This window comes from Lepeophtheirus salmonis, chromosome 10 (assembly GCF_016086655.4).
Source record: "Lepeophtheirus salmonis chromosome 10, UVic_Lsal_1.4, whole genome shotgun sequence".
Classification (NCBI taxonomy): domain Eukaryota; kingdom Metazoa; phylum Arthropoda; class Copepoda; order Siphonostomatoida; family Caligidae; genus Lepeophtheirus; species Lepeophtheirus salmonis.
The window spans coordinates 4,287,842-4,309,384 of record NC_052140.2 but is presented as its reverse complement, the minus strand read 5'-3'; the positions used below and the strand labels follow the sequence as shown (position 1 = coordinate 4,309,384).

The window sequence follows — 21,543 nt, the reverse complement described above, 5'->3', positions numbered from 1 at the left end:
GAGTGAATAAAAAAGCTCAATGTGCCTCTTAAAAGAGAGAACTGCTGTAGATTATCATCTATACCACTATACCGTTGTCATACGTAGATTTTATCACGCAAAATTTCATAGGAAAAGAAATAGAAAAAAGGGCCAAAATCAGTTGGTAGTTAGCCAATTCTTCCCAACTATAGAATTATAATTCAAAAATTGTTAGGAATTGTTCGTAGCTAATTCAAGAAATATATACTATGTTCAGAATCACATTATTATAACAAAGTTAGTCAGCAAGAATTTTCAGTTTTCACATGAATTTACTACTATGAAGAATGACATCGTTGGGCCCCAAATAAAGGCCTATAACGATAGAGAATAATTGAATATACCGTTACTAATGAAGGAATGAATGAACTAATTTTTTTTTTCCTTTTCATCTATTAAATTTACCCAAAAGGATCCCAATGACATCACTATAACGAGAAAGGGAAGCTTAATTATAAATCTGCTGTGTTTCCCCTAGGATTTTCTTGATGCCTAAGTTTTGGTTCAGAAAACTGATTGGGAGCAAATAAGTAGAAACAGCTGAGCACAAAACAGTGTATATTTTTGTGTTTGTGAGGAAACACCGTGAGGAAGAGGAGAAGGAGGAGAATGAAGTAATTTAGGAAGAGCTCGGCTTAAGAAGGGGGAAAGAAATGGCGGCAAGAAGAAAACTCCGGAAAATAAAAAAAGGGAGAAAAAAAACTTGAAAAAAAACTTAAAAAAAAAGAAGAGTGTGAAGTGAGTTGAATGAAAGTGTAGAAGGAGAAGAGGAGCTATGACTCTATGAGCGAGGAGGGAAGGGAAGAGCGGAGGACTCGGTGTGTCTAGCAGCTAGCTATAGCCTATATAATAGTAGCTTCTGTGTTGTGTCTACCTACTAATTCTTCTTCTTCTGTATTGTGTTAAGTGGTCCTGTGGGTCGTCTTTAAGAACTCTTTGCTTATGATCATCCCGCAAGTGTAAAGTGGACGAGTAGACCCAAGGCCCGTCATGCCCCCTAAAGCATCCAAGCGCAAGGCTACTAACGGATATCGGCTCCCGGATCCCATTCCTAAAGGAGAAATATTCGCCGACGGAAAGACGCGTTGGAGAATTGGGAAATCCATCGGTAAGAAGCTTGAAAACTTGTAGATTTCCATTGATATATATGATACATTTATTTGTCTTTTCCAGGTGTTGGAGGCTTTGGCGAGATATATTTATGCAGTAATGAGACTGAGAACGAGGTGAAAGACAATGCCACGCATGTCATGAAAGTGGAACCCTCTGAAAATGGACCCCTCTTTGTGGAGATGCATTTCTATGTGCGGGCTGCAACTCCGAACAACAGTACGTTTACTTGAGTAGTAGTTTACTCATGTGCCTCAACATCAAAACTATCAAGAAAAGGAGAAAATCACCATTCATTTATTTACTTGAATTACTACACAAACTGCTCAATAGACATATTTGAGTATATTAGAGGCTTACTATTCAAATTTGGGAGATGATTTTACCTATAGTTGAGAACCATCTTTTGATTTAAGATACTTTTACACTGGTCCCGATACGGCCCCTTTCAACCAAAATTAAAATATATCTATTTTTGCTACTTTAAGTGCCATTTAAAACACATCCAAAGGCTGAATAAGCATCATTTGTTGATCTAAATTGACGAATCTTATAAGAATACAAATGTAATCCATACTCAATTTCGAGAAAAATCATTTCTAGTTTGCTTTTGTGTTGATGGGCTAATTTGCTTCCTTCTTTTTTTACTTTCTCTGATTCTTTTTTTCTCTCTTCCTCTAGTGGATGCATATAAAAAGGAACATGGGATCAAGGATATCGGAATTCCATGCTTTCGAGGAAAGGGTTTACATACCTACAAAGGACAGAGCTATCGCTTCTTGATCATAGATAGGTATGGCAAGGACCTACAAAAAATATTTCAAACAGGAAGGAAAATCTTTGCACCAAAAGCGGCTTATAATTTAGCAATTCGTTGTGTATGTATTTATTAATTTTTTTCCTACTTGGATCATTTGCTCATTCGCTTTAAATGTAGATGGATGCATTGGAGTATATTCATTCACAAGGCTACGTTCATAATGATTTAAAAGCCCAAAATCTACTCCTTGGTCATGGTCGTACGAAAGAAAATGATGTTTTTCTGGTTGATTTTGGACTGGTTTCAAAGTACAAGGTGAATGGAGTTCATTTGGAGTATAAACCGGATGCCCGTCGAGCCCATGATGGGACGATTGAATATACTTCCCGTGATGCACATATTGGTGCTCATTCAAGAAGAAGTGATTTGGAAATTTTGGGGTACAATCTGGTCCATTGGATGTCTGGAAATCTACCTTGGATGAGTAACTTAACAAATCCAGTGTATGTTCATACGCAAAAGAAAGGTTTTATGTCCGACATACCTTCATTTTTGCGAAACTGTTTCGGTGACAATACTGATTATCCAGGTGGGTCATATTCATGAGTGAATCCTTTTGTATTTTATGATTTATTTTATAGATGTGCTAGAGCAATTCCTCAACTACACTGTGAGTTTGGAATTTGATACTAAACCCGACTATGACTATTGTCGTTCCTTATTTAAGGATGAACTCAGGAGGTTGAGACTCCCTTCAGATGGAAAAATTGATTTTTCTGCGACATCTCGGGATAAAAAACAAAAGGTGGGTAAAAATTTTTTGAGGATTCGGGTGAATCGCAAAATTCAGAGAATGAAGATGTTTTAAGCTCAGATCAAACTCCCAAAAAGTCTGTTCGCCGAGCACGAAAAGTAAATTCTAATAAGAAAAAATCCGATGCTTTGGATAAGGTACTTGTCAGAGATACTGGTGTACAAACTTCTCCAGCATTTGTGAAAGCTGCAAAAGCAGCTGCAAAAGCTAAAAAAAGGCCTAAAGCTAGAAAGCCGATTGATGCATATTCCACTGATGAAGAGGATGATGGAATGGAGTCCTTTGTCAACAAGGCAAAAAAAGCTGCTAAAAAAGCATTGGCTGACGATTCGTCTAATGGAAATAAAAAGTCTAGAAGTAGAAGTAGTTCAAAAAAAGGAACTGATGACAAGGATGATGAATTTGACAATCCGACTCCAGCAATGCTTGCAATAATGCAGAAAAGGAAACAAGCTTTAAAAAAATCCAAATATTAAACTCTCATTACTTAAAACCCTTTTAAATAATAAATATATTTTGAATATCTTGTATAATTATATGAAAAACCATTGGATCTCTGAGATGGGTATTTCACTATCCACTAGTAACTTTAATGTAAAATATCCTTATAATTTTAAATAAAGATGAAATTTTTACTCCAATTTCGTTCAATGTGCGTCATCTTTTTATTTTATTAATGATTTGAGATCCACTAGTTTTTTGTTTCTTTTTTCCTTCGTCTAATAGGAATTTAGTTAGGCTTTGTTAAATAGCATATCTTTTTTTTTACTTCCAGAAAGCACGTAGGAGAAAAATATCATTTAATGATGTAGAATTAGAGCTTCACAATCAACGCAAGGCTGGAAAGTCTGTAACAGTTCATCCTTCCCCTACTGCGTCTCCTCCTTTGGTGGACACGCCAGACTCTATTTTTTCAACTTCGGCAATTCATTCTACTAGATCAACTGCTCCTTCATCGTCATCTTGTATTGATGGCGGGGAGTGGTGTTGGGAGAGAGTATTGTGTTCAGATCCTGAAATGCTCATTCGTCAAGCGTCACGAAATTCTGAAGCCGAAGATGAAAGCCCCCTAGCCCTTCAAAGGAAAACTGTTGAAGAACTACGTCAGAAAGAGTCCCTCAAAAATCCAACTCCAGCTATGCTTGCATTAATTCAAAAAATAGAGGAACGTGAACATGAAAGGGAACAATTGAATTGGCAACAACAGCTTCAACATCTCACTGTAATATCATTATTGTCGAATCTTAGCTCCAAGCACACGACCACATTTAATTTTTTTTTTTTAGGGTAAAAAAAGTAATTCCAAGCACGCCAATCAATGGATGGATTTGACTCCAAATCCCCTTACACCAGCTATGGAAGATGTCATCAATATGAGAGCCAAACGTGTGTCTATTGAAGTAGATGTTCCAATCACTCCTGAACCTTCTGATGATGATTTTGACTTTGATGATCTTGATACCGATTCTGATTCCAGTCATGAAGAGTATCGGCCACCAAAATCTAAAAAGAAAAGAAATTACAGTTCAGCACGTTCAAATATTCCTTCTGTTAGTGTTCAAAATCTCATGTCTGGACCTAATAAGATTCGGAATAAAAGCTCTTTAAAACCTAAATACACTAGACGAATTTCTGTGCAAAACGATGCTGAGCTTATTTACAATAAAACACCTTCCAACCCACACCCTAAATTACCTGCACCTACACCTACATCAAGTAAAAAAAGTCGTAAACTTCCAACGAGGTCATCTCATAGATTGAGATGTAAATCGAGTGAGGATGATCTCAAGTCACTGATAATTGATGGTGAGATTTTTAAGTCATCACACGCCAAGAAAAAGGCACCGAGTAGTTCTAATAAAAAGAATGATCCAAGTATATCAAAACATCAAGAGAAAATTAAATTGGTTGAAAATGGTATTGCAACGAATGAATCTCCGCAGGTCAAGTGGGAAAAAATCTTGAGAATTAATCCGGAGAGGCTTCTTAAGAAGAAAAACTTAACTGCCAGGATTGACTAACTTATGTCTTGTTGTGTCATGGTCTTTGAATAGATTCTACTTGTATTTCTTCTCTCTAAATTGGAGTTCCCCCCCTCCAATTATCTCTCTCTCTCTCTCTTTCCCTCCTTGTGCGTTTTATAGTAAAATGGATCTCATTTTAGACCTCTCCATATTAAAATAATTACTTTATGTAATTCATGCTATGTTAAAAACTATTTTTTTATGAATCTAGTGGCTGTGATGATTCTTTTCTCCTTGTTTCATTCAGGTTAATTACTCTCATTTTCATTCTGTAAAAATTAAATCCCGATGTAATGTCAAATTTCTCCAATACTCTTTAATTTGTTTTCATTTCAAATTGAATCATCATATCCATTTATTAAACTCTTACGATAACTATTTGGAAATTGTTTTTGTATCATTTTTCATGTTTTTTTAAATGTCTATTTAGATGAAATTTCGTTATTTCTATTTTTCTAAGTTAATTCTATCATGCGTTTTATTTCATCATCAAGTGAGCATAGTCTAATTTAAAATTTTAGATCTTGTATATTATTCATTACTCCTTCGCCATTTTCCATAATTGAAATTATAAAAAATAATTATTCTCTCTTTTTCAAAAAGGAAAAGATACCTATGATTTGCCCTCCAATGTTAGATAACTTTCAACATACATGATCGAAAATGTCCTAGGTTACAATGTGTTCCTGAATATTGATTCAATATAATTTTCTTGGAGGATAATAATTAACCTGAGTGCAAACGCTCCAATGAAAAACTTATACAAAATTGTTGAATAAATACTTTAAAGATGTCTAGATATCATTGAAAAAATATTTTAAAAAAACGTAAAATGTGATCTTAAAATGAGTTATTATCGGTAAATTTTATATTTGGGTAAAGCCTAACATTATATTCGTTTTCTTTTCTTTGATAGATTTAAAGCAGGTCGTGCAAATTTCATTTGCTTATGTACGAATTCATGTGCTCTTGTGCCAAGGAAGTTTTGAATCAATATCTGAATTTCGTCATCAATGGGGAACTTTGGTGACCAAGATGAAAGGAACTTTACAGACTGATACTGAAATAATAAAAAAATTAGTGCAATTCATTAGTTATTCATTTTCCAAATTTGTAGTCTTGGATTGAAGTATTACTAAAAACCATAGCAATATAAGTATTATGGAGCTCTGACTTGAAATATCATTTTTTTTTTAAACGAAAATATTCGGGTAGATTATTGTAGCTATTGTATTGAGTAATTTTTTATAAATTAGTCTGTTTTTTGCGGGGCATTTTTATTTTAGCCTAATTAGAACCTAGTTTTTCTGTTTTTTTAATTTTATAATTACTACAAAAGGCAGATATATAATGTGTCTGAGATGTTTATAACAATGTAAGCAACAGCTAAATTAATTTACTTTGTTTTGATTATATAGATACAACTTTTGGAAATGACTTCCAATTATGCAAATTAATACTTTAGAAAATGTCCTACATTATTTAATTAGTAATGATTGATTGCCGTATTATTGTGGCAGTCCCACGGATTTATGTGTTGAGACTTTATCAATTCAATGAATAAAATACTTCTCTTTGTCTGATATCTTTACTCAAATTTGACTCAATATTGTATTACTGGAACTCAAAAATGTTGACTCAAATCCAACACTAGAAATTTGTACTCTAATTCTAACTTGTAAATGGTGGCCAAGTCTAATGAGACATTTAATGCAAGCAGTTTCAAGCAGTGGATTGATATCATGATTTTCTAATAGGGATTTGATGGGATTAAAAACATCTTCCAAATGGGTTCTTTCGTCTGCAGGATAGATTCTAGAAATCTCACCAATGGATTCCACGACCCATGGCATTAAACCTCCTGATTTATGAAAATAATTTGAGTTTTCTTCAGATAATAGCTGAAGCAAGGGATTGACTAGATTGTTTGTGCACCATTTATAATCTTTAGATTTAGAAATTATGAGAAATGCTTTTACAGTGGAGTGTTTTAAGATTCTATTAGAGGGTTCAGATGTGACCCGTTGTATCAATTTTTGTACCAATTCGATCCCTGTTGAATAAGGACTAATGAGACCACAACGACTTTGTAGGGATCTTCGACAATCATGTACTTTAAAGTCTGATGCTCCTGTAGCCGGTCCAGTATTATAGATAATCCAAACAGTTGCTTCCAAAATGGGATCTGCACTCTCACCCCCTCCATCACCAGTCCACGTAAATAAGTCCGGCCAAGTGAGTACGATATTATATATAATTGCGTGCATTCTCGAATTATTAAAAAATGTTACATCATACATAAAAGTTTTTACTCTTTCTTCTTGACCTTTCAACCTAGCCAATGAAATGTAGATCCTTACGAGATTAAGAACCTCAAACAACTTCAAAACTTGAGCCATTCTACCTTTTCCTATCAAAGAATAATATAAATATTGTATGAATTCATTGCCGATAAAGCCAGAAAATTCGGATTTTTCATCAAGAGCATGAATCAGTGCGATAATTTTTTTTTGCTTGATCGTCAATACAGGTGAACCAAGCATATGGGGCTGAGGGGGCTCACTGAATGCACTACTCTTTTCAGCCTTAACAGCAACGTAAAGTATATCTATTAATATACGAGGACTCGAATGAAGGAATCCTTCTTGAGAAATCTTGTTTACAATATCTTCAAAAGTTTCTTTCGTTATTGACTTCCATAACCTAAAAAAGAAACAAGAGAGTTGAAAAACCAATACAATTTTGGAATACCTATGTAATTGTTCTTCAATAAGTTTGATTATAGATTCCCGATTAATTGCTACATTCAATGCTAATTCTCTTTTTTGTAGTTCTTCTGCTTTAGAAATTCTTTCTTTTTCATAGATAAGACTCATTCTCTGAAGATAAGATTTATCATCTTGGAATAACTCTGATGAATTACTCTGAGTATTGGCCATCTTTAGAGGACCCTTGATGATAAAAGTGTCGTCATCAGATTGAGGCGGTGGTGGAAGAAGGAGAGCTATTGGTTGTTCATAATTTTCACCTTTAGACAAACCCTCACTCACAATGTCTTTCGTCGAATTAAATTTTTCTGGTTCCGTTGAATGGGTAATACTGTTTGATTTATCCTCACTAGATCTACGATTATTACTTGAGTGAATGACTCTGGGGTTGGTTTTAATTTGATTAGGATCCTCATCATAGTATTTTAAATCAATAGTAAGAGGAACGTCTTCCTCCTCATTTTCCGAGTAATTCGAGAATGAAGTTTCAATAGCTACTTCATCCGAACTCATACTAGAACTATTACTTTGAATGTTTGTCTTAGTGGTGACTGTGTCTTTGTTGGAATAATTAGAACTATATATTATGTTTGTTTCACTTTTTGTTGGACTTTTTTTGAAGACATTCGATGATTTCAAATTTGATGTTTCAGAAGCTGATTGATTTGGTCCGATAAGACTCGGAGGCAATCTACCAAAAGGTCTTGTAGTACGAATAGCATGAGGGGATTGAGCTGGTTTTACAGTTTTTTGTAGTAGTTTCTTCTTATCGATTTCAGATAGTTTTGTTCGATTGACGGATATCTCAGCTCTCTTAAATGAAGATTTTCCTAATGGAGTTAAATTCGAGGCGTTTTTACTTTTTTTAGGTGAGGGTTCACCATCAGATGAGGAAGAACATGAGAATAGATTGTTTACTTTCTCTTTCCTGGATGCCTTGAACAATGACACTCGATTCTTCAGGGACGAACTTCGCTCATCGATTCTTTTTTCTAATATTGAGTTGATTTTATCCTTAGAAGTACTTTCAGAACATGAGAAATTGGAAAATAGATAATTGGTATGAAGCATAGGCGGTAGATCATCAGTCATTATCGGACTCTTTTTAGTAATCAGCATGATTTTTCTTTTTTGAAAAGCACCAGGCAAGAAGGATACTTTGACATTAGGTGTGAAGGATGATGTAGCTTCCTCAATGATGGTCTTTTTAACCTTTAAAGAAGGGCTTAAAACCCGAGGAGGGATATTGTCTGTTTGAACAGAGACACAAACTAATTCACTTGGTGATCTTGATTGTAAGGAATACTTAACCCTTCTATTCAAGGAAATTAATTGTGCATTAAGTTCATTTGATCTCGAGATTTCATGCTTTAGTTTCATATTTAGATCCTTATTTTGGTTTTTCAATTTCAAAATGGACGCTTCTGTCTCACCATCCACATCCATGAGAGAAGTCATCATTGTATTGATCTTGGTAGCCTTGTCATTGATGGAGGAAAGTTCTCCATTGAGCTCATTTAAATTCCAGGATAGTTTTTCCTCATTCATCGCACTCTGTTTAGTTGTTTGACTACGACTCTCTTCCAAAACTAAGGACATTTTAGAACGTAACAAAATTAATTTTTTATTAATATTTTGAATAAAATCCATGTCAAAGGGCTTTCCGTTCTTGACTTTCATTCTACTATTACTACTCATTAATAATGATGATGAGCCCAGTTCTGACTCTAAATCTATTATTTTTGTGTTTTTTCGTTCAATTTCATTCGATAAGGAAGATATATTGGACTCAAGTTTCTTTATTTCCAATTGACTACTCTTAAGTATGGAGTTTTCATTAGTTATACGCTTTAACTCCTCCCGCAAAATGGATATTTCTGATTTGAGAACATTAATTTCATTTCTTCCAGCCTTTAAATTGGATATTTCCTGGGATTTGTTTCCGTTTTGTGTCTTGAGAGAACTTACTTCAGCACAAAGATTGTGAATTTCTTCATTTTTGGAAGCTAGGTCAGATATTCGACTCTGAAAAAAGGAATAACATAAAATGTAGCTCAGAGAATGGAAAGAAACAGAGAGGGAATAAAACTATAGATAATTTTCACTGACGTCCTAATTTGCATCATATTTGAAGGAGACACGATCCTGGGGGCTCAAAGTTGATATTTCTTGAACATAAAATGGAAAAAATTCCAATAAATCTTGATGTAACTTCATCAAATGGCTTAGGGAATAAAAGAAAATTAACATCTGCATTGAATACTAATTCATGCCAATGATAAACAGTGACATTTGAATATAATTAAAGTATTATGTAAATGAAAATAGATTGAAATAGATAGATTTATATAACTAATATAATGTTATGGATCAATTAGGAACAATAAAAGTATGCCATATCATATTACTGTAATTGTAATAATTAATACATAATTTACTCTATGGAAATAAGGTTGTATAACGATATACTATCATATTTTGAATACATTTAAGGGCCAGATATAACTTAAAAGTAGGCAATAGATGGATATATTTTTGATAAAGAGTAAGGTCCTTCTATTTTTTGGTTCCATTTTGACATTCAATACTTCATTATTAATAAAAAAAGGTTTTCTATTCTTATAAAACTTGGTTGTTTAAGCTCCCAAAATGCCCCACATCATAAACAATACTGACGTCATAGGAAAAGCTAACTGAGATAATTACTGATTTTAATTGATGTATTTCTTTTAACTGATGCGAGGATTGTGTCTCATACTGTCTGATTTTGTTTTGAAGTTCGTGAATAGAGGAGACGTCGTTATGTGATATGATTTCCCGTAATTGAGCAATTTCTATTCGATTTCGAGCAAGTTCCTCGTCTTTATCAGAAACTTCTGTCAAAAGTTCATCAATCTTTTGAATTTTGTTTTTTAACATCAAAATCATGGATTTGGATGCCATGATATTTGACTTCCAGTCGGGATCCAATTTATTCCTCCAATCCTTCTTATACAACAGTAACTACTAATAAGTATTATCTAAGTAATACTTAGTTAAGTAATAACCCTTTTGTTTTTCCGCATTGTTTATGAAGAGTTATTATTTTATAAACAAATTACGTCACAAGCTAGAATTTGTGTTTTTTTTAACTCAAAGAAAAAACGCAACGCCCTCTTCTGGTTTTCATTAATATTGACAATCGCATCAGGTCGGTTCATGTTGTGTAAAGCATTAAACTAAGTAACGCATTGAACATTGTTCTTTGCTTTAGCGTGAGGAAACAGTATGGTCAATATTTGTCATACTATTTTCGCAAGATGTCCCTTTCCTATGACGTCACACATTTATATATTCTACGTACTACGCAGTATTAATAAGTTTGAATAAGTAATTATGCGTATATAATTCATTCTAGTCTTTAATATTTTATATTTACATATTATTATTAAGCAAATTTTGAAACAAATTACTCCAAAATTCCAAAAGCTTCAATGAAACGTTCGCTTTTTCAAATTTTCCACTCCCAAAAAATAAGCTATGACGTTATGAATTACATGAACAATCTTAACTTTATATGACCTCACTATATAGGAGTAGGCAGTACTGTGTGAATTTTGGTTAATATTTTCAAAACCAGCTTACCTGTCTTTTTTTGGTTGTTTTTAAATTAATTAAGCCAAATGTGAGAAAAAAAATTGAACATTTTTCATTCTTGGCGGTTTGCACCCTAAAAAACTGAAACGAGCCATAATTTCCCCTAAAAATTCACTGCGTCACTTTATTCCTCAATAAAATCGGCTGTAAAGTTGTTTGATGACTCAATCCTACTAATTACAAACCAAGGATTCCAAATATTGCATTCGTAGATGTAGATATGTAGATTTATAAATTTTTGAGAAAATGTTCAACCACAACCCATTTTTTCACTAATTAACGCTTATTTTTTGATCTTTTTGCGAAAATAATCATCCCCCCCACCCCTTAAAAATTAATTACTTGTAAGACTGATGTAAGCTAGTGTTCAACTAGCTTACATCAGTCTTACAAGTCTAAATATGTTTTGAGCATTTATATAAGCACAAATTGCAAGTATTACTGATCATTAGGCATAGCTCTTGTGAAAATAACATGTGAATTAGTGTTACTATGTTGTATATAATATCTAATACAAAATAATGTTCATAATACTTGTAGAAAAATTGAGTTGATCAAGAACTTTTATTCAACCATTTGAAGTGATGCCTTCTCAACTATAGAATTGATGGTATCATGATTTCTTAGGGAAAATGTCATAAATCTGTTGTTTGAAACATGCCATTCACCGTCTACATCTCAGTCCAGAATAGAAGTTGAGTGCAAATATAGAGTGTCTGGTTTTCTAAGATATTTCCATGCCAAATTGTTACCCTTTTTCACTCTTACAAGATGATCCATTCGCAATGTATCATCATAATTCCTGTTCTCACAAGAAGCAATATACCAAGTGTTGCATTCACCCTCAGTGATAAGAGTAACATAGTACTTTCTAATTTCAATTTCCATATCATCTTCAGTTCCAGCTTCTGCCACATTACATTCAAAAGCTACCTCAGCATCTCTGTTTGTTGGTAATAGGGCACTAGAATAAGAAGATTCTTGTCCAGCCAAAAGTTTACAAAGGTTGACTTATCTCTCTTCATGTATTGTCCAAAACATCAGACTTGTGCGTATCACGATAGTATTTCAATTCATTTCGTACAATCTTCTCTTTCATGTAAGGATGGGAGCAGATAATTTGGTGAAGCTCCTCAACACTAGTTGCAGGGCCAAGTTCGACACTTTAGTGTTTACTGACTCTTTTTCTTGCCCATCTCGATTTTTTCATCAATCCTGATATTAAGAAAACTTCTTCTGTTCATTGTCCAATTTTTTTCCATATCATTTAGTACTTTAACAACATCATTGAAGCCTTCAAGATTATTATTTGGTAACCCACTTAGTTGGTCTGTGGTCAATAAGTTGAGTTCTGTTGCACGAGGTTGTTTCCCAAGACGATACTTTCCGAAGCCATATTCTTTACCAGCCTGTCTATCAAATAACCTCAGGGTTAATGATGAAGGGCAAAGGATATCAATTTTGTAAAAAAATTTCAAAATATTGTCAAAAATCGACTTGTCATCCGAAAATTTTGCGAATATTTCAAAATCTATAAGAGATAGAACAAAACTAATGCTATATTTGGAATCCTTAGGTCGTGATTAGTAGGAATAGAGCCATTAAGAAACTTTTTAGAAGGTCTGCAGCCAATTTTATTGAAAAATAATGTGGCGCAATGAATTTTTAAGGGAAAATATGGGTCGTTTCAGTTTTTTGGTGTGCATACCGGCAAAAATATATATATATTTTTTTTTTTTGCATTTGGCTTAATTGGAATAAAATACACCCAAAAAAAGACAGGCAAGCTGGTTTTGAAAATATGACTTATTACTGCCTACTCCTATATAATATACACAAACTTGACACTGGAAGTTTCTTATGATTTTGTTAAGGATAAAAAGTAAGCTCTTGCTCTAAAAACAACCCTAATTGGATATCTGACAAATTGATGAGCTGATTGTAGGATTTAAACGCGTCTATTTGTTCATTTAATAATTACAATTATTTACTGCGTCTTGTTTGAAAAGATACCCAATTCGTATTTCACCTTTCGTAAGATTAAGGAGTGTGTTTTGGGTACAAAGATTGATAGGTATATATATTCTTAGTTTGCTTCATTTTAATGTGACATGTAGAAAGGCAGGATTTTGTATCCCAAAGGTCGAATTGTAGTCGGTGTCTTATCTTTTCTATAGATATCTTTAACCTATAGCTTCCAAAAATTTCCGAGAGTCGATTCCATTCCTGCAGCTTACGACACAGCATTAATGAGAATAGGGAAAAAGTTATTATACTGCGAGTCCACGTCGAATCTCAAGTCATGTCAAAGTCCTTAAATATTTCGATGGAGTCCTCAGATGTCATTCATGCTCATTTCAAGTCCATAACTATACGAGTAATATAGTGCCATAGTCTTAAAGCTTTTCTTGAGTCCATAATATAATAGCTTTGGAGTCCAAGTTGAGTCAAAAGACTTAGCTATGTAATCCAAGTCAAATCTTCAAAATATGGACTCAAGTCCAAGTTGCCGCCTCTGGCAATAATTGACCATTGTATCTTAAATTATACATCTATTATTATAATAAATCATAACAATTATAAAATCATGTATGAATAATTGAAAACACTTCTTCTTCTCCTTTGGTTATTCATAAAAAAGAAAAAATTAAAGTACAAAATAATTTCTTCTTTTTACCCACATCAAAAGAGTGTGAGGAGTGCTTAATCCCTCTTTATTATTTATAATTATATCCAAGCTATTAATAAATAAGTTAGTGACGTCATCGAAAAGCGACATCTTGCGATTTTCTCAGGCTAACGGTGCTCGATGCGCTACTTGTTTTAATGCTTTAATGTTGTGTACAAGTTGTAATTTTTCCTTTTTCAACTGACGTCAGTATTGTGGAGTCGCCATTTTGGGGGGGGTTGTAAGGGACTCTCAGTAGTTTCTTCAAGTATCGACGGTTTATTTAAAATTTTCAAACCCATTTGATGTAAAAATATTAACCTTCAGCTACCAAGATGTAGTTTCCTTCAATTATGATGCAATTTATGACGTCATAGTTATGGGATATAACTATTAAATAGTAATAGTCGCTGGGATACCAGGCAGCGACTAATAAAAAGGGTGGACAAATCACTTATTTTGATGATCTACAACTGGAGCCGAAAGATGAGAGAGGAACTGCTGCAAATATTTTCTCTACATTTAGTCTCTACGTCACTAAAACAACAAATAGGTATTTCATAATTAGGCAAATGCATGATAAAATGACGTAATCACACAATTGTAACTAAAAATTGTGGCAGTTTTAATGTGTGATTAAGTGCTAGAGTTGAAGCAGAGTAAAAGAAATGCCCACTTCGTGGTGTGCTCCGGGATGTGGATCAGGCTATTCTAATGAAGGGAAATATTATCATATATTTTTTCAGCGGTTCCCTTTTAAAAATTAAGAATTTCTTCAGAGTTAGGTTCGTGCTATACCAAGAAAAAACTAGGAAGCAAACAAAAATTCAAGATTATGTAGCAAACAATTAAAAAAATAGGACGTTAAGGAGTGGAGGACTGATTCCAATCCTCTCCGTCGTCGTTACCTTAAGCTTCATGCTATTTCATCTGTTTTTGAGAACATTCTTTCCCTATTAATAAAATCCCGTCCAGCTCCGAGAAATATAACCTTAACTCCAGATTCGATGTCAAATTATTTGTTTCTTTGATTTCTCAAGTCTTTTGAAATGTATTATTTACAACTCAAGAACTCTTTGAGTTGATGTCTCCCTCTTATTAGTTCCTTTCTATTGTTTCTGTGTATTCTTTCAAATACATATTAGGACTCTTATATAATATTCAATTGTTATTTTCCAGATATAAAATAAGTTTGGAGCGTCAAAAAGAATTGGAAATGAGTTATTTTTGAAGAAAACAAAGTTTCGTCATTAGGTCAGCTACAAAATAAGTTAGATTTGTCTTCTTTGCTATCTAACATCCATCTTATAGAAGGTTGTCTATGCCTATACTTTTTTGCGCTATTCATAGACTACCGTCTCAAATTCAATATTCACTCCAATTTTTCGACAATCTCAACTTTAAATTATGCTATCGTGATTCCATAGGATACTCGCTCATAATAAATTTCAGCATATCTGTTCTTTTAATAAAATTCAAACTCTTTCTCAAGTTGGAAATTTGCTTGCTTTTGTGAAAGCACTTCCATCTAAAGATGTTCTACAGTTCTTGGATATGAAGAAGAGGAGGATCAAAAGAAAGTGAATTTTATTTCTGAGCAACTAAAATTATTAACAAGTCCAATGAAAGGGAGACGTTACTCAATGAAGTTGCTTGCTATGTGCATGCTGTGGGAAACATGTAGTCCTTTTCTTTATAGAACCATTGTAAAATATGTCTTAATGAATTCTTCAATTCCTGGAAGGCTATTTGTGGAAACATTTGTCAACATATTAAAATGTGGAGAATGTATAATTCCTACTGAATTAAAGTGCAATAAAAATTTATTATATGAAAAAAATAGCTACATACATCAATCTAAAAGACGTTCTCTGCCAAATTGTCCTGCAGGTAGAAAAATTACTAAGTTGGCTTCAAAATCTTGGATTTTTGTTTTGCTCCACTTTTAATAAATAAGGTATTTGTTAAATGTTAACCAGTGTTAAATTTCATTACTAGCTACATTTTTTAAAACATAACATCACATTGTTTCTGGAATTATTGTGTTCTACTGGAATGCATAACATATTGAATATTGATTAATTGTGCCTGAGAATTTCATGCTACTTAATAATTTATTTTGTTATTCTTATGATCGAATATATATTAAAGCGGAACATTGAATAAGACAGAAGTCATGCAAGTAATGTTCTTGCAATAGGAACTTAAGTCTTGTTATATACCTACTATTACATCTTCTCGGCCTTTCTTTCTATTTCTTCTATCTGGGGCATACGAATACTTATGCGCTTCTATTATGAGATCAATTCAAAAATGAGTTATATCCCTGAAATATTGTCGTGGCCTTATCTCAAATTGACAACGATTTAGAGCGTTTTTGGAGAGGATCATTTTTGTAAATCAAAGTTCATATTTTCAGCTATCAAATGAGATACTTTTAAACTTTTTGAATTTATTCGTCTTGAATAAAAATCACCTATTTTCTACTTTAAACAAAGATTATTCGAGTCGAAAGTATGATACAGGCATTTAAAAAAAATTAATATTCGGCTTTAAAATATATTAAAATAATTTATCCCTATCTTCAACACTGAGGGCTTCAAACAGCTTTGAACCTTAAAAATGTATGGCCTTTTTCTGAAGACCACGAGGCTATGAGAAAAAAAATGACCATATTTGGAATCAGATGATCAAACTGTATTAAGTTGACAAATGCTGTTCTTTTGCAAAATGTGAAAATGGAAATTTCAAAACCCCACTGCTTCCCATAGAAGTAAGATGGTCATGAAAAGGCCGGAGCCTTGAAAAACTAGTGAATTTGTGTGAACCAATAATCCACTTTCTCAAGTTCAAGTCTGAAATGATTTATTCTTACTCCAGGAAGCAAGCCGATAAAGCTAAGCCAATTTTGGAAGGGCTTTCTAAGTTTAAATCAAAAATATTTTATCTCACTGATATCTTTAAAACAGTAAATCAGCTTAACTTGAACCAAAAGGTAGAAAATCAGACTTAGTTACCTGTGCTCAAAAGATAAAAGGATATATGGCAAAATTGAATAATTGGAAAAAACAGTTTGAGAAAAAAAATCTTAAATCATTTGAAAATTTCATTATCATTACTCCTTCATCAGATCCACTTCCGATCTTGAAGGTCTTATTGTGGATTTTGAGAGAAGATACCATGACCTATTAAAGATGGAATGGCATTTGGTACTTGATTTGGTGTAGGAGAAGGGTGAATTGTCCTATTTACAAAATTGTACAATCCTGTATAATCCCCCACAATTCTCACCTCACCCAGAGTATTCTTAGTAACAATATGCATCAGACTTGTCCATTCCGTTGGCTTCTCAACTAATTCAATTATTCCTTGCATCTCCATTTTTTGTAGCTCAGCTAAAGTTGCTCTCTATATGCATGTGGAATTGGACGTGTTACCAATGTTTTAGGTTTAATTTCTATATTCTTTTTCAAATATATATGCATTTTCTTGCCTCTTATTGGTTTTAAATCATCTTCTGTATCTCTTGTACTTATTGATTGTATTGAAAAAACACGATTATGAATTTGTTTCATGCTATTGGGAAAATCCCCTGGTATCCCAAATAAGTACTTCAATAAATGGCATGAAAGTAATTCTTCGTCGATATTAGTATACACATTAATCCTTTAGTTTTTACCTTGTGACCTTGAAAATTGGCCATCATACTCACAGCTCCTTGACATTCAACGCTTTGATTCCCCTGCTGCTATAATCTTGCCCATTTGACTTCTATCAATTTCAGCTTGGCTGCTTTTACGATACTTAACTGACGTCTCCGTTGCTTCAGTATTGGGCAATGCATTTACTTCAAATTCTTCACCCACAGTGTTATGCGTTGGATACATTTTTATTTTAATCATTGGTGTCGGATTCCTGAATTTTGTTTGCTTAATTCCAATTTTTTGTATCTTAACAATCTCAGTCCTTTTATTTTTTTAAATCTGATCCAAATGTCCTATTTTATTGTATGAAAAACATTCTTTATTTTTTGCTGGACACACATTTTGGCTATATCTCTGACCTCCACATCGTTGAATTTTCAATAGCTTTTGTTTAAACACTTCTCACGGATATCTTGTATAGTAGGTTTATTCAATTTAAGTATTTCTTTTTGGAGATTCTTGTCTTGTAGTCCTACAACAAGATGAATTCCCCAATGGTCTTCCAATGTGCAATTTTGGAGCTATGCTTCTGTGCTAGTGTTTTTCCTCTGTTAAAAAAAGGAAGCAAAATTTTTCTCCCTCGACTGTATACATTTATTGTAGTCAACTCTCCGATTCAGGACGGAGTATTTTTCTTGGTAATGCCCATTGAACGCATCTAAACAAGCATCATTACTTTAAATGTCACCCATATCTAAGAACTGTTCGAGATTATCCCGACAAGACGAAGAAAGACAATTATCTAGATATCCTCGCTGCTCATCCAATGGTAATTTTGACATTAAATTCGAAGAATAAAATCTACGGAAAGCCTTCATTTAGTTCTTGTATTCTATAAGGCTATCGTTAACTTCTAGAAGTTCTGGTCTAAATGAAATATCTATTCTGGTTCTTCTACTCGAGTCTGTACTAATTTGTTGAATACCATTAGTCCTATTTTTATCATTATGGTTTAATTCGAAAAATGCTCCATGATGAATTTTAATAGATTTTTGTAATTCAACACACTTCTTGTAATTTTGAGATTCTAAAAGATCTTCAATTGACATATCCTCCCATTCTGCATACTCCTCTATGAGGTCCTTGCATTTATTTGATTTAGAGTCAGCCTCACTAAGTCCATGCTCATAAATAACTAATTTAGCTTGAATACCCTGATCTGTACTTGGGATGCTTGTAACCTCACTACTAATTTATTTAAGACTCGCGATGGACATTGCGATCTGATAGCATCCTTGTCCAATCTTCCAATGCAGAGTTTTTATAGATTTGGAACTTTGGTCGTCCATTCTTGAATTCTCTCTTCTTCTCCAACCATTATTATTGTTATTTAATTTATAATAACACAAATTCTCTGAATTTTAATTAATAAGGTTCTTCCTTTTCGACTGCACCATGGGATATTTTATGAATAATCATTGTTATTACTTACATATATCTTGATAAAATTACTATTAAATATAGAGATTTGTCGCTCTATTTACCTATAACTATAAATAAACCTATAAACATTTATGTATATTATATGTATAGATTGAGAGTGAAGAATGGAACAGGGACAAGGGAAGAAGTCCCATAATAAAAAACCCTAAGAATATATTACATGGGGTCAGAAGTGGGATAAAGTATCTTGGAGGAGGAAACAGTGACGTATACCTGGACTCCAAATGGAGCTATGAGCCCAATGATACCGCCTCCAGCTCCCCTGGTAGTGAGAGAGGATACGGCCTATAATTGGGAACAGTTCAAAATGAAGTTTGATATCTATATTAACTGTTTTCAAGATATTAGAGATTCTGTGAAGGCATCGATATTCCTTTCAATAGTAGGGCAGGAAGCGTTGGAGATATACAGAGATCTTCAACTATCAGACGCCGAGAGATTTGAGTACAAGGTGGTAGGAGGAAAGTTCGAGGAATATTTTAATCCAAAAAAGAATGTTATATTTGACTCCTATATGTTCTGGTCCGTAAGAAAAGGAGAAGCAGAAAGTTGGGAGGATTTCTATTTGCAGATTAGGCAATTGTGAAATTGCGTCTCAGCGGGAGAGAAACTTGAGAGACAAATTGGTGTTCTCTATACCGGACTCGCAAGAAGATTTCAAAAAGACACTGTTATCTAGGGCAGAATTGACCTTAGATCTATGCCTAAAGGAAATGAGACTTTATGAAAAAACAAAAAAGCTATTAAGATCAATGAGGTGCGTGTCCCAGGAGATGGAACAATGGAAAAGGTGGGACCGGCAAGAGGTCCAGAAAAATGGAAGGCGGATCGTGGATTGAGTTTGAATGTGGAGAAAGAAAACTAAAGGGAAGAGTAATTTTTGGAAATGTAAAGATACCCTTACTGGGATATAGCGAAATTATGGGTTTAAAATTAATTAAAAGAACTATTGGTAATTAGGAATTTCCGAGTATTCCAGGGGAATATAAAATAGAACTAAGGAAAGAAGTAGCCCCATGGGCTGAATCGGTAGCAAGGAAAATTCCTATAACTGTGTATGATTTAGTAAAAGAGGAAATAAAAAAATTAGAAAATTATGGTATCATTGAAAAAGTTATTGACCCAACGGATTGGTGTTCACCTATTGTAGTTGTAAAGAAGGCTGTGGGAATACGTTTATGTGTGGATTATCAAAAACTGAACAAATATATTCGGATTCCTAGGTATCCAATAGGTTCGTATCACAGCATAATAGCTTGAATAAAAGGAGGTTATTTTTCAAAGTTGGGATGCAGTTATGGGATTCCATCATATTCGTTTGAATTTATTGTGTGTCCTCACTACATTTATCACTCCCATAGGGAGGTATAAATTCAATCGTCTCCCGTTCGGAATTTCGAGTGGACCTTGAGGTTTTCCTGACGAAACTGTGCCAGTTATTAGATCCTGTTGAAGGCGTGCATGTACATATCGATGACATTTTGATCACTGGGATTGATAAGGAGTCCCACGATAACAGGTTAAAGAAAGTACAAGATATTTTAAAGAGAAATAGAGTCCAGGTGAATGAGGATAAGTGTATCCGAGGAGTTACTGAAGTAAAAATTTTGGGCTACGTGATATCAGCAGATGGAATCAAGGTTGATCCTGGAAGAATAAGAGCACCGACAAAAGTGGGAGAGTTGAGATCCTATTTGGGAATGGTAAATCAAATTACAAAGTTTTGTTCCTAATATAACGGAATTGACGACACCACTTCGCACTTTATTAAAAAAAAATGTTCATTATGTATGGGACAAGCCGCATGAAGAATGCTTCAAGAAAATTCAGAGTAAACTTCCGAAAATAGACTCGCTGGGGAGATACGACAGAAAGGAAGAGTATCGTGGGAATACAGATGCGTCTGCACATGGCTTAGGTGCAGTGTCGTACCAGAAGAAAGGAGAAGGATGGATCCCCATTTCGTATTCAAGTCGGACTCTGACAGAAGCTCAGAAGAGGTATGCTCCTTTAGAAAAGGAAGCTCTGACAAGTGGTTTGAGCTTGCGAATATTTTGCCGAATTTATTTGGGGGAAGAAATCGAGACAGACTCTGTGAAGACGACAGGGTACTCTGGGCCTCCTTCCACAAACTCCATCTCCTCAGTCTTGCTCTTCTCACCTCCCTGGACATTGTTGCTAGTCTCAGAGTCCTCTGCAGACGGAATATTGTTGTTGTTGACTACAGAGAAATTCCATGTTCAATTTTGAGAAAAATAATCTAGCTTCCTTTTGGGTGGACGTGCTACAAATATGTAATTTTATTATAATGACTCAGTACTATTATGAGTTGGTCATAAGTTACATATATATAATAGATTTTAATAATTAATTATGACTTAATTCATCTATATTTACATACCTAAATGATTGGTGGACGGTTGAGTAAGGTTTTTTTTTTTGGTCCGCTGAAGCGGACAAAGCGCAATACTGACTTACGGCCCTGGTAGTGAGTGGCCATCAGGACCATGGAAACTTGTTGATTGTGATTTATTTATGTTTCAAATAAAATACTATCTTATAATAGTGAACTATTACAGTAGATACATCGAAATC

At 33.8% G+C, this 21,543-nt stretch overlaps 2 protein-coding genes and 1 long non-coding RNA gene across 6 annotated transcripts; 2 read left to right on the top strand and 1 right to left on the bottom strand.

Moving 5' to 3' along the window:
- The first annotated feature begins 199 nt into the window (after positions 1–199).
- LOC121125247 (serine/threonine-protein kinase VRK1) lies at positions 200–5,526 on the top strand. 2 transcript variants are annotated; one of them, XM_040720403.2, is made up of 7 exons: positions 200–1,129; positions 1,195–1,350; positions 1,813–2,009; positions 2,069–2,480; positions 2,533–2,696; positions 3,481–3,927; positions 3,992–5,193. In XM_040720403.2, the coding sequence occupies exons 1-7, from the start codon at positions 1,012–1,014 to the stop codon at positions 4,724–4,726; spliced, it is 2,229 nt and encodes a 742-aa protein (XP_040576337.1). In that variant the 5' UTR covers positions 200–1,011; the 3' UTR covers positions 4,727–5,193. The 2 variants fall into 2 exon arrangements, with proteins under 2 accessions (XP_040576337.1, XP_040576338.1); XM_040720404.2 differs by having other exon boundaries at positions 291–1,129; positions 1,195–1,474; positions 3,992–5,526.
- A 49-nt stretch (positions 5,527–5,575) lies between these two features.
- Positions 5,576–14,059, bottom strand: LOC121125246 (uncharacterized). Of its 3 annotated transcripts, none has more exons than XM_071891335.1 (4): positions 11,122–14,059; positions 7,481–9,522; positions 6,406–7,432; positions 5,576–5,789 (listed from the first exon to the last, which is right to left on the bottom strand). In XM_071891335.1, exons 2-4 carry the CDS (start codon positions 9,193–9,195, stop codon positions 5,619–5,621), a joined length of 2,913 nt encoding a protein of 970 aa, XP_071747436.1. In that variant the 5' UTR covers positions 9,196–9,522; positions 11,122–14,059; the 3' UTR covers positions 5,576–5,618. The 3 variants fall into 3 exon arrangements, with proteins under 3 accessions (XP_071747436.1, XP_071747437.1, XP_040576336.1); XM_071891336.1 differs by lacking the exon at positions 11,122–14,059 and adding an exon at positions 10,916–11,108; XM_040720402.2 differs by lacking the exon at positions 11,122–14,059 and adding an exon at positions 10,204–10,862.
- On the top strand, positions 14,060–21,319 carry LOC139906449 (uncharacterized). Its single transcript, XR_011782001.1, has 2 exons — positions 14,060–14,354; positions 19,039–21,319. It is a non-coding gene; the product is annotated as an uncharacterized lncRNA (long non-coding RNA).
- The last annotated feature ends 224 nt before the right edge of the window (positions 21,320–21,543 follow it).

What these genes read in the sequence shown, in the direction of transcription:
- LOC121125247 (XM_040720403.2), top strand. Translation starts at nt 1,012, where the DNA reads ATGCCCCCTAAAGCATCCAAGCGCAAGGCTACTAACGGATATCGGCTC. An exon ending in GAGAATTGGGAAATCCATCG is followed by an intron (nt 1,130 to 1,194) that starts GTAAGAAGCTTG and finishes TGTCTTTTCCAG; the next exon opens with GTGTTGGAGGCTTTGGCGAG. An exon ending in AACAGCTTCAACATCTCACT is followed by an intron (nt 3,928 to 3,991) that starts GTAATATCATTA and finishes TTTTTTTTTTAG; the next exon opens with GGTAAAAAAAGTAATTCCAA.
- LOC121125246 (XM_040720402.2), bottom strand. Translation starts at nt 10,440, where the DNA reads ATGGCATCCAAATCCATGATTTTGATGTTAAAAAACAAAATTCAAAAG. An exon ending in AAATACATCAATTAAAATCA is followed by an intron (nt 9,523 to 10,203) that starts GTAATTATCTCA and finishes TCCTTTTTTCAG; the next exon opens with AGTCGAATATCTGACCTAGC. An exon ending in ATTGAAGAACAATTACATAG is followed by an intron (nt 7,433 to 7,480) that starts GTATTCCAAAAT and finishes TTTCTTTTTTAG; the next exon opens with GTTATGGAAGTCAATAACGA.